This window comes from Mauremys mutica, chromosome 1, assembly GCF_020497125.1.
Source record: "Mauremys mutica isolate MM-2020 ecotype Southern chromosome 1, ASM2049712v1, whole genome shotgun sequence".
NCBI classification, from domain to species: domain Eukaryota; kingdom Metazoa; phylum Chordata; order Testudines; family Geoemydidae; genus Mauremys; species Mauremys mutica.
This window is the reverse complement of record NC_059072.1, coordinates 47,444,178-47,461,298: the sequence shown is the minus strand read 5'-3', so window position 1 is coordinate 47,461,298 and position 17,121 is coordinate 47,444,178. Positions and strand designations below refer to the sequence as shown.

Here is a 17,121-nt window from a genome sequence, read left to right as displayed (position 1 = left end):
ATGCTGCCTCAGGTCTCTCCGCTAATGACCGACCCGGAGCACGCTAAGGGCAGACTAGGCTCCCGTTCCGGGTGCAGCCTCTTAGGGCACATGGGCGGCTCCTGCGGCGTCTCCGACTTTCTCTGCACGTGCTGGTGCATGGCTCGTGTGACCCCCCACGTGTTGTGCGCTATTCAGCTGCCCGCCAGGGGCAGGATCCCGCCTGCTCCCCCAGTGGTGACTCGCGCGTGCCCCCCGCAGGCCGAGCCGCCGGCGCCGCGCAGGGGGAGCCGGGGCCGGGTCTGCGGCCCGCAGCGCCCCGTGCGGCCGGGTACTTACTGCGCAGCAGGACCCTGCCGAAGAGGCTCCGGTCCCGGGGCAGGGTGTTGCAGTTCCAGCGGTGCTGGCGGAACTGGTGCTGACACTCCGCCGTCCACTCCGCCACGCCCCGCCCGACGGCGCGCATGGCCTCGGGGTGCCGCTGGCACAGCTGCCGCTGCCGGCTCACCAAGCCCGGCACGTTGTCACACATCACCCGCGACGAGCCCACCGCCCCCATGTACCTGCGGGGAGCAAAGGCGCACAGGCAGCGGGGGCTAGGAGCGGCGGGGCGAGCGGGGACAGGCTCAGCTAGCGGGGGGGGCACGGACTGGGGGGAGCTGCTGGGGGTGGGGGGGGATGAGCTGCGAGGAGGGGACTGCGTGGGAATGGGGAGCTACTGGGGAGGGGCCGGGCGAGTGGGACTCGAACAGGGATATGTGCCCTTCCGCCTGGCTGTTTGCCAGGAGCCAAGGCTGCTGCCAGCGCGCGGTGCGGACCCCTCCGCCTGCCTCTGGTTCCCCTCGAAGGAGCAAAGGCCGCAGAGCGGCTGGCTAAGGCGGCTCTTGCTGGGGCTACATTCTGGTCATCCCCTGGTCCAGAGTCCGTTTAATGTGGAGTCTAATTTACAGCCGCATTTGCTTTTTTGGTAGAAATCGTTTCAAAATCTCTTGCCTCCCGAGCCTTTGGAAGAACCAAAACCTCCTTACTTTGGGGTTTGTCATTTTTTCCTAAATGACATCATCATCTGTATCCAGATGTTCGCTATTAGCCCTGAACTGTTTAGAAAGGTATCTCTTATCAAACCCAAACCGCCGTGGCTGTCTTTTGAAGCGATCAAACAGGAGCAAATGTCTTTTTGCCGTGTTTTCATTCGCTTGTATGATCATCAAATCGTTAAAGCTGTTGTTTGCAAAAAAATGTATAGATATTCGGTAACAGGTAAAAGACACCGTGACAAAAAGCCCTGGCAATAAATAATGTCTATGCACCTATGGAAACAGAACTAGCAATTGTATTGAAAAATGGCCAGTCTGATAAATCAACCTTTGATCCAGTGTCAGCCGTGTCAAGGTTAAATGCATTCCCTGGTCAGTATGGTTACAAGGGGAAGTTTAACAAGTGAGGTTTGTCTGTTTTGTTTTGTTTTAAGACCCCATTTTCTGAAGGAAATCTCTGATTTAGGCTCCCCCTTAATTAGCCCCGTTTTTTGCAGCTCGTTTAGAAGCATCACAACCAGCTCAAATATCGTTTGAACTAGGAGCTGTGGTCCCTACAGGCTTCTCCGCTGTTCATTTGGAGGTTAATTCAGCGGTGAGAAACATTTTTTTCTCTCCTGGAGGAAGGGCTGGAGAGGATCGAGGTTTTGAACAAAATTCTGCTCTAGACTATTCTGACAATTCTCTCTCTCTCACTTTGCCCTAGTACAAACTGCACCATGCCTCTTATTTTCATCGATTCATTTGGCCACTGCATTGTTACCCGACAGATTTTCTGACAAGTTCATTTTCAGCTGTCATTTTACATGAAAAATGAGTAAATAAAGGAGCAAGGATATTCAATCAAGGAGAATTAATCAGATATATCCCTGAACCTGAACGATGCAAAAACTTGTTGCATGCCATAAGCAAAATCTTCATACATTTCTTTCGGATTCTATATATAGTTGGTGATAAGAGCTATGCGGGGCGTATTTTAATCAACCTCCAACTGACTCTGCTGTTACTGTCCATGCTGTCCATGATCGGTCCTCAGATCAAAGAGTCCTACTTGGACATGTAGTAAAACAGACGTTTAATTGTTAAGGATGGGGAAGGAGGAGTGGGAGCTGGAAAGGAAAAGAGAAGTTGAGAGAAGATGTAGAATAATTCGGATTGATTTCGGATTGGGGTTTTTGTATCTGAACAGCCGGCGGCGATACATTTTTGTGTGATCACTAAAGGGGTGGGGGTGTCAATTATTCTAGTTTACCATTAATTTTATCCCACTTTACCCAAGAGCAAATAAACCCTTGTAATTGCAGAACTTACCACCACGAAGAAGTGACTTCTGGGGTTTCCCAGAACAAGATCAGTGGAACCGCAAACCAGATCCCAAAGCGAAAGTTCATATTAGAAACACTTCACTCCACATCGGTTCTAATGCGAAGGGCGGAGGAAATCCCATGGAACAAAAACTACTGACACAGAGCCAAATGCACCTTGAGGGCTTCTCTCCTCACTGGATCAAGAGTCTCACCATTCCCATGTCACGGTTGCCAGAGGTCAGATTTACTGATACGCTCTATAATATGTCTGTGCAGAACTCCGGAGTCTGCTCAATTTGTCCAGAATCACATCCTCAAGGAGGGCAGCTCTCATCCTTCTTCCTTGCCCTGATGCAGCTCTTCTGCGGTCCGAGAAAAGCTGAGGGGCTGGTGTGGGTTGCTTGCAGACTGGGTGGGTTCTGCCTTTCTTTCTTTCTTAACTCTGATGGATGAAATGATGTCAAGAGACATTGGAGGAGGTAACACCTCTGATTAGGGAAGGAATCCCGATGAGCCAGTTGCCTTCCAATAACCTTAAATCCAAACAGAGTTAGTTCGAACCCTACACAATTACCAAACCCTGCCTGGGATACGTTTCGATTGAGAATACAGCAGTGAAGTCGCCAAACAACGGAAAATACTTAGCACTTCTCAATATTTGGTATCGATATATAACGTTTTATACAGTATTTCATTCACGTATGTGTATGGAATTATACATACAGACACGCCATATGAACCATGCAACTGGGCTATAACATTATATATAAAAAAGGAAATATGTCCATGATTTTGATTATTTTACTAATCTCCGCCCTAGGCAATTGGGAAGGGGAATGGTCTAAATTCTTCACATCTGAGGACACTAACTGTAACGGCTCAAGGTGATTCTGTAAAAGAATAGAGACCGGGTGAAATGAAGAACACAAGGCACACAAGCACATTTAAGTGTGAAAACTCGATAACATGTTATTTAACACGCTGAGGTCGTATTCGTGTAAATATCACCCCGATTCCTAGCAAAGCAGCTTCCTCTTTTCTCCTGACTTTTGGCCCGAACAGTCTACTCCAAATTATAGCCCATTGACTGTGTGGCAAACTCTTCAGACAACAGTCCGGCAGAGAACAACCGGTAAAAACAAACACATCGTCAATAGTCGGGACAGCTCACATGACAGCACAGCATCCATATTGCACACGTTTAGTATGTGAATTACTGTGCTTAGCTCCTTCAAGTGCCACCTGGAAACCAGACAACTGTCCGGATCAATTGTCTTTTTCCAATTACATTTAAAACTTTGCCCAGACTAACAGATCATATCCCACTACGTTGTTGTTGCAAAGCAATTTGTGGGTGTGGGTGTTCAAATACCATGTACTGAAGATCAAATTAAACTCCCCTAAGGGAGTGGGGCGACAGAGAGAACAAAGGCTCTGAAAGGTGACTGGATTGCAGATTTAGGATCCAACTCCTGTTGCAGTCAAAGGGAATTTTTCCATTGATTTCAGTGGAAGTTGGACGAGGTCCTAAGGCAACCGGCCTCGGGCAGGCTGTTATCTAGAAGATAGTGAGGCAGGGAAAACTCAAGCAAGCCCACTTCTCTCTAGTCTTGACGGGGCTACAGCAGCTCGTCCAGGCTAGAGATTTCCTCCCCCGAAGCATCATTCCGGGTGAGAATCTACCGCGCTAGTTTAGATGCCGCGGAACTGAAATAAGGGTTGGTCGCTGCCATCCCAAGCCAGGTTTATACCCTCCGGGACCAGTGCATTCGGCAGCCATCTGCTTTCAGAGCGGAGGGAAGCCCAGGCGATGCTCCAGGGAAGGGCACCTCGGGCCTTACTGCTGGCAGGATTTTGTCATTTGGCTCAGCCACAGGGGCAGGGAGCGATCAGCGATCACTCGTAGGTAGCCCGACAACAATGTGTCTCTAGCGAGCTGGAGGCGGGCCGAGCTCGAGCTCGACCAAGGTACTGGAGCTGGGAGCCTACAAGCAGGGAAACTCGGCAGGGATTTACATAGACCAGAAAGTGAAGATGCTTCCCTGGAAGTTTGTATCCTCCGGGGCACTGGGGAGGGATTTGCAGGCTTCCATATGGCAACTGTTAAGCAGAAACTGTGCTTTCCATTCCCAGCGAGTACACCGAGAAAGAGCGATAGAGAGGAAACCGTGTCCAGCGGCCAACCCAGCTCGGAGCAGCCGGACCGGGGCAGACTGAACAAATCCGGCTCCGCAGTCTGCAGTGACCCGGGCCAAGGGAGACGCAGTTCGCCCGCTGGGGAGGCAGAAGAAATGACCTCGCCTGAAACAGGCGGGCTGTGAAAGCCCGTGGTTGATCACCCCAGTTCAAGAGAGACCGTGGAGATTTTTTTAAATGTAAGAGTATAAAACCTTTCTGGAGAAAGGCAGGAGGCTGAACACATCAGACACAGGGAAAGACACTGCTGGGCAGGAGCCAGATTCCCTCCCCAGCCTGCTCCCTCAATCCAGACCACCCAGTCACCCTCGTGTTCCTGCTAGCCAGGCACCATCCCCTACTCTTCTCCCACTGCCACCCCCTCTGCTGGCACCCGCTGTTGCCCGGGAGTCGCCACTAGGACAAAAGATATTTTCTTACCACATGGTGCATGTGGTAAACTCCCGGTGAAGACAAGACAGGTCTGACCATTGCTTGTCTCCTATTTCTTACCTGCCTCCCCCCTTTCCTAAAGCCCCCTCCCTTTAAAAAAAAGAGGGCGGTCTTTTTAGCTCCGGATTTGAGCCTAAGGGAGGCACCCACACCACAATCCATTGCGTTTTAATGTGATTTGTGGACCTAAATTCGTAGGATCCTTTGAAATATGTTTTAAAATCGGTTTCCTGTTGTATAGGCTGGGGATGGTTTATAAGTAATATTTAATTTAGGGAAGCAATCCAGGCTGGTAGACTAGGGCTTTCCAGGTTTGTGCCAGTACCATTTAATGACAGAGTTAACTTACCTTCTCCCAAGACTGTCCTGAGACTGAACTGGGACGACGTTCCCATGGGAGCCCTGCATATCACTGCTCCAGGGGCAGAGCCTGAACTCAGGTACACCAGCATAAATCCCAATTCACTTCAGTGGAATTGCTTGTTTTCCACTGGTGTAATGGAAAAAAATGTGAGTTCCTGTCTTTATAGTGACAGTCATGTCTCAGTAAATGAATGATAGTGACAAACAAGCCAGGAGCTGCCCCTTTCTCTCATGCAGGATCTTATGAATGTGATAAGCTATCTTGTCCTTTCATAGAATATCAGGGTTGCAAGGGACCTCAGGAGGTCATCTAGTCCAATCCCCTGCTCAAAGCAGGACCAATCCCCAGGCAGATTTTTGCCCCAGATCCCTATATAGCCCCCTCAAGGAGGGAACTCACAACCCTGGGTTTAGCAGGCCAATGCTCAAACCACTGAACTATCCCTCCCCCCCAGACCTATGTACAGCATGTTACTGTCTGCAGGCAGTCATCTTCAGTATGTTCGACTTAACATTGTATGGGGACAGATTTCCCTAACCTTAATGAGAACCTTGAATACTGCTTTGGCCTTGGCTTCTGTTTGTACAACTAAGTTCCCTTTTCTTTAGTTTGGTCCCATGTTGGCACTAGCACACACTAAAGAGAGATGGCCCACACTTCTGGGGAATAAAAAGGATTGGTTCAAACTCGATCATTTGCAAAAGGGACAAGTGTAGGACATGCTATATGGGTAGAACCTCAGAGTTATGAACACTTTGGGAATTAAGGTTGTTTGTAACTCTGAAATGTTCAAACAAAATGTTATGGGTGTTCTTTCAAAAGCATACAACTGAACAATGATTTAATACAGCTTTAAAACTTTACTACGCAGAAGAAAAATGCTGCTTTTGACCATTTTAACTTAAATGAAACAAGAACAGAAACAGTTTACTTAAAAATATTTTTTTAAACTTTCCCCTTTTTTAGTAGTTTACTTTAAACACAGTACTGTACTGGCTTCCACTTTTTTGTTTTGTTTTTATTGGTCTCTGCAGCTGCCTTATTGCATACTTTTGGTTCCAAATGAGGTGTGTGGTTGACCAGTCAGTTAGTAACTCTGGTGTTCATAACTCTGAGGTTCTACTGCAAATGTTTAAGAGAAAAACAGCAATGTTAAAGCAAGTCTATTATGGAGGACTGATGGCCTGAAGGGATTTGCTGTGGAAGATGGAGTCTTTCTCATCCAATAACTGGTTTAAATCCAGCTCCCTTTGCTTGTAACTTGAAGTCATTAGATTCTGAAGACTGTTTGGTGGCCCCATTAGTGTGAGTTGAGTTCCTGGAAGGCATGTGTTTATGTCACAAAGCCATCTTAACAGTTTACCCTGATTTTGATCCCAGCTGAGAGTCCTGGAAAATGAACTATCCCTCTCTGCTCTACACCTGTTCAGTCCAGTCCAGGGTTAAGGAACATTTGTGGGGCAGGGAAGGGAAGCCATTGTGATAGCTTCAGTATTCTGGGCTATCGATTAACACTTTTTCTGAATGCTAGATTCATTATTTAAAATGCAAATCATTGCGGCTGTAGGTGCATAATGGAATTTCAACATAGTGCTTTGGAACACTAAATATAGGGCATGATGAATTTACTACTATGAATACTTTTGATTATTTAGGAGCTAAACAAGCATTTAAAAATCAAACATGGCCATTGTAGCACTGCAATGAATTGTAGCACTGCACTGTGATGTATGAAAAAGCCCATCTCAAATAAACAAACAAACATCATCCTACTCAGAAGTCTGAATTCTTCTGATCACAAATTAGTGGGTCAGGTATAAGATTTAACAGTTCAGAAGGAAATGTTCATTTTGCATTTCATTTCCCTCCAACTGAAAGGAACCTCCAGCAACCTGATATAGCACAGCTTGGATTTCAAAATTACTGACACAAAGTAACATTAGAGAGAGCTTTTGGAGTGTATAGGCTCCATTTATCACATTGAGAAGTTATGAATGACACACTATTGGTTCCACCAGTAGGTAGCCTCCATATTTCCAGATATATAAAACTTGCTTCAGATGCATAGGGAGAGTATGAATGATGGTGTAAAGATGGGAGAGGGAGGAGAAAAGGAGGGTGAGTGAGGAAATCCCTGGCAGAGTGAAGGGATAAGGAAGCAATAAGAAACAATATCCAGGATGTAGAGAAGGCAAAGCTGGGCAGGACCTGCAAGTGCAGCTGAGCAGGCTAATCTTCAGTGGGCAAAGCAGTGGCAGCTTCGGGATCCGGAAAGAGTAGTGACATGATCAGATCAAATGAGCAAGGGGGGAAATAGCAGCAGTGTTTTAAGCAGACTGGAGAGAAGCAATATTAATTAAGCCAGAGAGGAGGTGATAACAGTAACCATGTCAGGAGAAAATCAGGCAGCCAGTAGGACAATCCCCCCTTTCAAATCCCTTTTCCCCGGAAGGCCTATCTATACTGCAGCCCAGGTGAACAACTAGGGAAGATTGTGGAGAGGGGTCATCTTTTCTGTCCTCCATGGAACCTAGAACTGTCTTAAACAGCAATAACCCATAGTTTAAAGATGCTGCATAAGAGTTTGGTACTCTACAATAGTTTGTTAATTTAACTGACAAAAATAAATGGATTAGAATGGAAGATCTGAGGACACTGACAATAAATGAAATGGAGAGTGCTGGTGTCAAAAACTACTTCTGAAAATTGTGTTAAAACCAGCTATGTAAATATCTTCAGCCTTCTAAAGTAAGTAAAGTCTTGTGAAATTTTGAATTGTTTAGACTTAGGATCTTGGATTTCTATTTTCTGTTTCATTCTGGTAGGACTACTCCTGGTAAAAGATGTTTCTTCTGCACACTCTGGTATTTGATTGACAGTATAACTTTGTGCATTTAATTATTGCTGTATTACAATCCCTGACTCTGTTTTGGCTTTTTGCATATTGGATTTATGATATTGTAATTGCTCTTTCTGATTATGCTGTGCACACAAAAAAATTCACATCAATTGAAAGGGTTTATTCTGCTCACATTGTGCACTATGCAGTTGAGGATTTCCTTTGTAGGAAAGGACGGGACACTGAGTAGAATCATTTGTCTTTGCTGATATGCCCTATGGCATTATGAACAGATTTTGAAATATGAGCATCAGAAGTTAAGCATCTAAATCTATAAGTAAGCACTTAAATAAAGGTGGCCTGGTTTTCAGAACTGTGGAGTGCCACAGAACAAGGCACAGCATCTTTGCAATGCATATTGCCTGGCCAAGCACAGGCTTTTGTGGGGAGAGATCATAAAGGAAGGATGCTCAACACCATACCTTACCCAGAGAGGGACTACTGTATCTAGCTAATTCAATATTTTTTAATTTAGATGTATAGAATTGCTCAAAAAGGTGCCTATCTGTATGCTCTAGGCATCCTTACATAACTTAAAAATACATCCTAATTGTAGAACAATTCAAAGTAACCTTCCAGCAGCAACTGAAACATACTACACTTGATCTTACTTAAAATGGAAAAAAAGCACACTTGCTGTCTTGATCCCAATGATACTTCCTCCTGCCTGCCAGTGATCTCATTTCAAACTGGTCAAGAAGGTCAAGGATCCTTTTCCCTTTCTCTGAGCAGGAAAAGACAAACTTGATCTTTAAAAGTTCATGGGCATAAAATTAGCACTTTGTGGATGTAACCTCCCCGCCCCACCCCACCATAAAGCAATGGTTAAAAATGTCTCAAAAATAGCCCTCTGTAGTGATGCTGGCTGACAGATATCTGGGGCTAGCGGGAATCTCTGGGCTCAAAAGATAACCTTCCATTAGCCTGGCAAAGGTACATCAAAACCCACAGGAGGAGACAAAGAAAGGTCCAAAGCACATTTTCCTTCACAGGACTGGCAAGACCAGTTGGTGTTGATCAGAAAAGATTCCCTTCTGCTCTTAAATGTCAAAGCACCCACGAGGAGGGCAGGAAGCCAGAGGGGGGAAGAATCGTTACTACTCCACGTTCAGTATAAGTAGGGCCATGAGATGGCTTTAATCCAAAATGACTTTTGCAAAATAATGAGAGAACACTGAGGCTGGAGATCTAAGGCCTTCACAGCTTCCCACTGGCTGGAAACAGCAATGCGAATAAGGCCTGAGGGCATGTCTAGAGCACTTTAACAGGGATGCAGAAAGGGGAAGAACCTCTACAAGTGAGAAAATAATTACATATAGTTTCTCAGAACCTCTTTGCAGATGAAAGAAATTTAGAGGCAGGAGCAGACATATGCTCCGTAAGAGTAGTTGTCAGCAAAAATACAAGCTGGTGGATGGCCTGGTGGAGTTTGGGAACTAAAAAGGCAGGAGGCAAAGAAAGGCAAAACAGGCTACATCTTGTACCTGGTCAGACAGAGGAATCGAGCACAAGAGCACAGTGCTCTGTGCCTGTTGTTTTTTCCTCTTATTCTTCTGCTAAATTGTTGGAAAAATAGTGGAAGAAATGAAGAAAACTGAGAACTTAATATAAATTCTATACTTGTTTGTCACCTGGCAGCCGAGACTGACAGGACAGGGACTGGGCATTTCCTTATGTAGCCTTGGTTACAGACAGCTACTTTTCCCGCGCCCTTGAGTGGTTGAACTGTTAAGTCAGGACAAAGGATTATTCCATAGGCTGGGGAGCAGTGTCCCAGTTTACTACAAAACAAGATTGTTTTTCTAAATGTTAACATTTTGATCCACTGTTGAACAGTAAAGTACCCCTGAGACAAAGCTCTCAGAAAGAGCACTACTCAGTGACCCTGTTGTGGAAATATAGCTTTGTGTGTTTCCTTTGCTTAGATCTAGACACTCAACAATAAATGTAGCTTTGAAAATGCAATGTCCTCTGTCCCTAGAACAGAACTGGAAGTCAGGACTCCTGGGTTCTATTTCCAGACCATCATCAAGTTGCGAGGGGCCAGATTTTTAAAGATATGTAAGGTGCCTAAAAATGCAGATAGATTAATGGGATTTTCAAAAACACCTAGGTGCAGAAATCAAAAAGAGTTAGATGCCTAAGCATTATTGAAAAATCACACTAGGCACCTAAATACCTTTAAAAATCTGGCCACAGTTGGCCATGGTCAATTCACTCAGCCTCCCTGTGCCTCAATTTACAACTTCTGTATTATCTCCATTTTATCTTACAGGGGTATTGTGTGGCTTAACTAATTAATGTATGCAAAGCTCTTTAGCACCTTATCTCCAGCAACCTCTTAGAAGTGCAAAGCAATGTATTATTACTATGGTTGTAAGATAGTGACTTTGGTTCAATACCTTAAGGAATAAGATCTCTCAGCAGGATTGTTTCTATCTGAAATCACCCACAGTGAAACTAAATGGCTCAGAATTTAAAGACAGCATGACTTGGGGGCTAGATTTCCAAGTGGCCTCTTCACTCACAGTTTTTTCCCCACTCTCTTATAGGTATGTTTGAGAAGATGATTTAGACACAACAATGACTAAGACAGAGAAATTAGCAAAACTCTCCCTGGGAAAACAGAGAATAATGGACCTGAAGTGCACCATTTAAGAAACAGTAATTTGAGAAGAGGAAATTAAATGCAACTTCATATGGTGATACGATGGAAGATAATAACCAAAGATCAGTTTTAGTCTTGCCCTCAAAATTAAGCACTCTCCTCCCCCATACTACAGCCCTTGTGACCCTGATAACTGAAGTTTCAGACAATTCATTGTGGTTGTTCCAGGATTCCTGTTTCCCTTACCTAGTATATGTTGCTCTGCACAGTGATCTTGAGTAGTATATGCAGCTGGATGGGAGGAGGGGAGAAAGAAAAAAATCTGTACTTGTACCTAAGTGGTGTTTCCATTAGAATGATCAACATTTTCTTTGTGAAATAATTTGAAAACCAAATGGGAACCTGAGGATTTCACGGGGAGTAACCGCTCACAGATGTAATTTGCAGGATTGCTTAACAATAACAAAACAATTTCTTACGAGTTAGATATGAAATAGATGCTTTATATGAAGGATGGGCATTTTGACTCGTATCCTTTCAATGTTTTACTGGGTTATTTACTGAGGCAAGATCAGGTATATTAATCAGAAATTGAAAACACCACTAGCAACACGTAAGTTAGTAATAAGACAGTCTCAATCTGTTAATTCACAAAGATAAAACTCAGGCTAACTTCAATAACTGCACTCTCATCAAAGCTAATTTATACAGAAGGAAATAAGAGGTAACTTTTGCAGAGTACAATTATTTATCTTGTAACTGATTATTTATCTGTGAAGTCTGCAACAGATTAAGATGCACCTAAAGTTTCAACCAGTACAGATTCAGTGTTTATGGTTGTCAACCCAATTTTCTAAGGTGTATCTATATCAGGTACCAGGGCACTATTATGTTTTCTAATTTGCATGAAAGTGGAGTAGTTAAATGAAGACATCTGGAATTTATTTTAAAAAGAATTACCTTTCTGTTGACTTCATCTATATAAAATTGGTTTAGTAGAACTTACAGCCTAGAATTGGTTTCTGAAAAGAAATTGATAGTAACTTTTAATTACAAAACACTTATCAATAAGTATAATTTTTACTTTAATACTGCTTTTCTTCATATGTATTTGATGTCATTCATGCTATTATACTTAAAGGGTTATAACAGAAATACTGACAAAACTATTTTCTGGAGGGGTTTTCTTTTTAAAATTATAGCCTGAAGTTCAGTATATTAACGGTCTCAACTGAGAAGTTAATTTTCTTCCACAAAACCGGGGGGAAAAATGTCCTCTTTTAGTTGGTGCTTGAGATGGCAATGAAATATAAATGAGAGGAAATGGTATAGTGGTTGCACCACTAAAATGTGAGTGAGGAGTTCGGAGCTTTATACCTGTCTCTACCACTGACAGTTTGGATTGTGTCATGTAACCTTTCTGTGCCTCAGTTGTCCTTCTGTAAAGTAGAACAACCTCTCTCAGGGAGTATTCATGAGATTAATTACAGTAGAATAAAGTAAAGTATTTGTGTGCAAAATACCATGAAATATAAGACTCTAAACACTAAAAATAACAGAAAACAAAAGAAAAAAACAAACACATGTAGCTACTGCAAATTTAAAAACTCCATCTATATTTTAAAGGATGATAATCTGTAAATGGGTAAATCAGAGATGTGAAGAACTTTGGCATTTGGATGTTGCAAGCTAGTTGGAGAACAGTTTTAGTGATGACCTTGTTTGCAGCAGCAAAGAAAATAAATATTGCATATGTAACACATTTTCCCGTTTCTATTCAAACATTTTTTGGTGACTGCTTGGTAATGTCATAGAAATAGTACTGGGGCAAGAGCAACTGCTTGTAAGTTAAAAGTGAGAATTGTGACAGCTAGGTCCCGCAAAATTCCTTCTCCAAGGCTTGCTGGTTCAAATCACTGGGCTACAGCTGAATGCACTCCTCCATTTTTGGTGGCAGAGGGAAACTAAAGCTAGTGAGTAGCTGTGCATATGGAAGAGTTGTGCTATAGGCTTTCCCTTCCTCCTGATAAGCCACATGGCTGGAGTTCTGTAAGCTGAAGAGGAGTCTAGGAACATAGGAGGGGCAAATAAGTATATTAAAGTAAACCTACTACCTAATGTAGTTTCAAAGCAGTAATCGGCAGAGGAGCTGAGGATAAAATCTTGCCTTGTACTGACCTTGGACAGGATGGGGCAATAGGGACAGGCAAAGAGAGGTCTCTGCACTACAACCCTGAAACCCAAAGGGCTATAGTTCAATTTCACACGGAATCTAGGACTCTGACTTTTCTAGGTGTGTCCCCTTTACCCCATCCCATCAGGGGAGAATGCTCCCCATTTGTAACAAGAAGGTATGGAAAGAATTACAAGCTGTAAATTACTACAAGAATCAACTGTGTAAGTTAATACTTGTAACATCAACCACGTATGAGGAAATAATGGTTTTAGTAACCAGGATGGAGAATGGGTAGAAACACTCACAGAAGACACAAAAACGCACACATTGAGGAAGATACTACGCAGAGTTCTCGAACATACATATGGAGCTGTTGTAGTAAAGAGCTGTGGGCATGTAGAAACATGCAGCAAATTTTTCTGAACCTTTACCATTTAAATCCTTTTGAGCACCAGTAAATCTGTATCTGTTGTTATCAAATGGTGCTGAAAATGCTAACACTGATGTGTCTGCTTGGGGGAAGAGATCAGTTTATCCATGGTTTGGATAGCACATTGTTCAAGGGAAAAAAATCCTTGTCCACAATAATCTGGAGAGCTGTGCTAGAACCTTGTAACCAACATCCCTATTTATATTACACAGTTCTAGATAATATGGTTTTGATCCCTGTGTAAACATGGTAGCTTGATCTGGTTCTAGTCATCTCAACCTTGCTCAACAGATTGTTGTGTTTATGATCTATTCAATCTTTACAATATTGAACTACAAAGAAGTTTTACTAAAACTAAAGTGTGCCATTCAAACGTTAAATATTTAAATGATATCTACTGCTTTGTAGCACTGGATATGAAAGTATTCACTGAGGTGGGTTAGGAAAATCAAACTGATGCTTCATGATTACACGCTTGACAAGAATACCTACAATATTGTTGTTGGTAAACAAATAAGAAATAAAGGCATCGTAATCACAGGAAAATATTTTTTGATGTGAAACTACATTGTATTATAAAATACAGAATGTCTTCAGGAAAGTCTACTTAAGTTGTCTTAAATATTTTGATAAAATGCCTTTGGAAAAATAAATTTCACTATTGTTGCAAATACATAACTAATATACAATATAGCAAACTACTGAAGATGTTCCACATTCATAAATGGCAGCTAAATGGGCAAAGAAACTAGCAATAAGTACTAAGCAATAAGAATTATGGTTTTATTTCTTACAAAAATGAAATATAAAAACAAAACTTTGAAAAGGTTTATACTTACAAGCCATACCCATTTTGTAAAGAAAACTTTTAGATACAAATAAATGTAATTGGCTGGACTGAATTTGTAACCTTTATTTTGTTTCTAAATGAAAGTATTTATAACATTACAACATTTAAACTCTTCAGAAATGAAGCTAAGAATTTAATGTGCTTATTCAAATATCTTTTCTTACTATCAATTGGTTTGTAGCTCCATACGTTGAACAGAATCATATTTGAGAAAAAAGTTTGTTAGAAGTATGCATAAAATCAGGCTTTCCTTAAGGTTAATTTGGTGATAAGAAAGAGAAATCCAAAGCCAAACAGGGTTACTGCTGCCCTTTTTATTAATCTACTTTTCCAGGTAGGTGTTTTTTCTAGGGGTCGCACACGAGTGGGGTCATTCTTCTGTCCATTTTGAAGCTGAAATTCATGTAAATATATAATTCAAATAGTTCGTGTATGAGAACTTCTTAAGTACATAAAGGCATTTCAGACAGTACATAAATGTAGGTATTTATGTTATTTTACTCTTGTTAAAGTCTGGGCTTGATCTTGCTTCCATTAAAATAAATGGCAAAACTTATACAGATTTCAATGGGAGTAGGAGTGGGTCTTTATCTTATCTATTTCACAGAGAGATACTATAAAAATAGTAGAAGCATGAATACCAGCACCTTTTTGTAAATAAACAAAATTCCTTAAAGGCGAGTCAAAACTAACAATTGTTAGAAAACATCTTGAACCATTATAACAGTAAAACAACCCTGTGATAAAAACAAGAACAATGTCCAATATTTGATCAGGGCCTATGCTATTTAATCACAAGAGTCATGATTTGTAAAAATATATTTAGTCAAAAAGAGGCTTTCAATGACTTCCCTGTAACTGCAGAGCTATAGTCAGCATATAGGCGAGATCGTATGTTTGTAGGGTCCTACGCACCTTACAAGATTGGGCCCACAAATAATAACTCTATCCTCGTAAAGGCAGAACGTGAAATTCTGGCTCCATTTAGGTCAATGTGAGTTTTACCCCCAGAATATTAAAATTATTATAAAACTGGCTAATAGCCACATATACATTTCACAAAGTAGTTATCTATTATAGCTGTTAACTGTGTATTTAATGAAATCTGGCAAAAAATGGAAATTTTATATATTAATTATATTTACTAGATTTAAAAAATGAATTTTAACTTAAATGTTTTAGAAATAACTAATTTTCACACTAAATGTTATTTCATTTGAGCTCTCTCTGTCAGTGGTTCGCAACCTGTGGCCCATGTGACATCCTCAGGGTCATACAGGTAGTATACATATTGTGTTGATGCGGCCCACATGACACAGAGAGAGCTGCATATGCAGCCCACTATGGTAAATAGGTTGAGAACCATTACCTATGCCAATTCAACAATGGCCAATAAAAATGTAAAGCAAAAAAGTATGTTTAAATGTTAAAAGCTGTTAAAATGTTATTCAGAATGATACTAAATGAGCAGATTATATGATGTAATGATTATAGTTGTAATGTAACAGGAATAATAGTTTCTAAAATATTAAAAGTGCCAAATGTTTAAAGAACATGGCTAAAGGTTCTAGTGAGAGAATGCGTGAATTCGATGCACATGCAGTACCATTTTTCACTTGAAAGTGCAACTTGTCCTTTAGGGTATGTCTACAGTGTGATAAAAGACCCACAGCATGGCCACGGCTGGCCTGGGTCAGTTGACTCAGGCTTGTGGGTATAGGGCTGTGGGGCTATAAAATTCCAGTGTAGATGTTTGGACTCTCGGATCTTGGGCTTCCCTCCAAGCCTGAATGTCTATACTGCAATTTTATAGCCTGAAGCCCAAGCCCCATGAATTTGAGTCAGCTGACCCAGGCTCTAAGACTTGGTACATCAACATTAAACATCAACTATAACTGGTGAGGTGGGTGCGCAATCACCTATTTGCACATGTATTCAAGTACTGCATACACAAATGTGGGCATGCAACTGCCATGGAGTTCTTTGTGGCAGCTTCAAACCTACTCTCACATATTTGGTTCTAAATGTTTTATAAAGCGAAGGCTGTTAACATTCATTTAAATTTACCTAAACCACTAGACAGCATTAATAGTATTATATTCACTGTCTGACTTCCACATGACTTCATTCAGCAACAGATTCCTTTCTGACACTGATGCTTCATTTACTGAATCTCAACACTCATTCCTTTTACCAGCCTATTACTTAAAGTGATCTTGTCTGACAAGAGCTTGTCATTATGTTGGTTTGAGAGTGAGTGATGTAGTGCTAACATCTAGCATTGACCTCTCCCACCCTTTTCTTTTGACACCTCTACAGACATATCTGGATTGCCTCCTATTCCATCACATAAAACCCTAACATCTTCCTCGTGAGTCAATATTTCCATACAATACCTTAATTATGTGTTCACAGAATGGCGTTTATACTGCAATAGCTCTTAAGGAGCATAAGGATATCCCCCATTTTTAGCGTCCTTTCCTCTCCCCAAGGTTTCACTCATCTCTGCCTTTCAATACAAAAGGGATGGCTACAGCTTCTTATAGAGCCTGTCAGCATTGTTTTGGAATTGTCCAGATGATTCACTGCTGAGTGATGCAAAGCAACAGTTACCCCACCTCTCAACCCCAATTCCCTGCTGCCTCCACATAGGGTGACCATATGTCCTGTTTTGGTCAGGACAGTCCCTTTTTTAAGCCCTGTCCCAGCCTTACCAACTTTTTCCCCCCCCTCTTTCAAAAGTGGGTATTTGTCCTGTTTGCTCTTGCTAACTTGATCAGTTGGCAAGAGCAAACGGGACAAATGCTCACTTTTGTCAAAAAAGCAGGGTGTGGAGGAATGGG

General features: G+C 42.0%; 2 protein-coding genes across 4 annotated transcripts in view; both read right to left on the bottom strand.

Annotated features, from left to right (window-relative positions):
• The window catches only part of WNT2 (Wnt family member 2), a 40,938-nt gene extending 38,531 nt beyond the window's left edge, over positions 1–2,407 (bottom strand). Inside the window, exons 1-2 of the mRNA XM_045032569.1 lie at positions 2,328–2,407; positions 319–542 (exon numbers count right to left, since the gene is read on the bottom strand). Coding sequence (XP_044888504.1) covers positions 319–542; positions 2,328–2,407 — 304 coding nt within the window. The remainder of the gene's footprint in view (positions 1–318; positions 543–2,327) is intronic.
• Positions 2,408–14,278: 11,871 nt separating this feature from the next.
• The window catches only part of ASZ1 (ankyrin repeat, SAM and basic leucine zipper domain containing 1), a 101,271-nt gene continuing 98,428 nt past the window's right edge, over positions 14,279–17,121 (bottom strand). For 2 of the 3 annotated variants that reach the window (XM_045006623.1, XM_045006614.1), the window contains exon 10: positions 14,279–14,671. In XM_045006623.1, coding sequence (XP_044862558.1) covers positions 14,519–14,671 — 153 coding nt within the window. In that variant the 3' untranslated portion in view covers positions 14,279–14,518. The remainder of the gene's footprint in view (positions 14,672–17,121) is intronic. The other variant, XM_045006607.1, reaches the window with a different exon arrangement.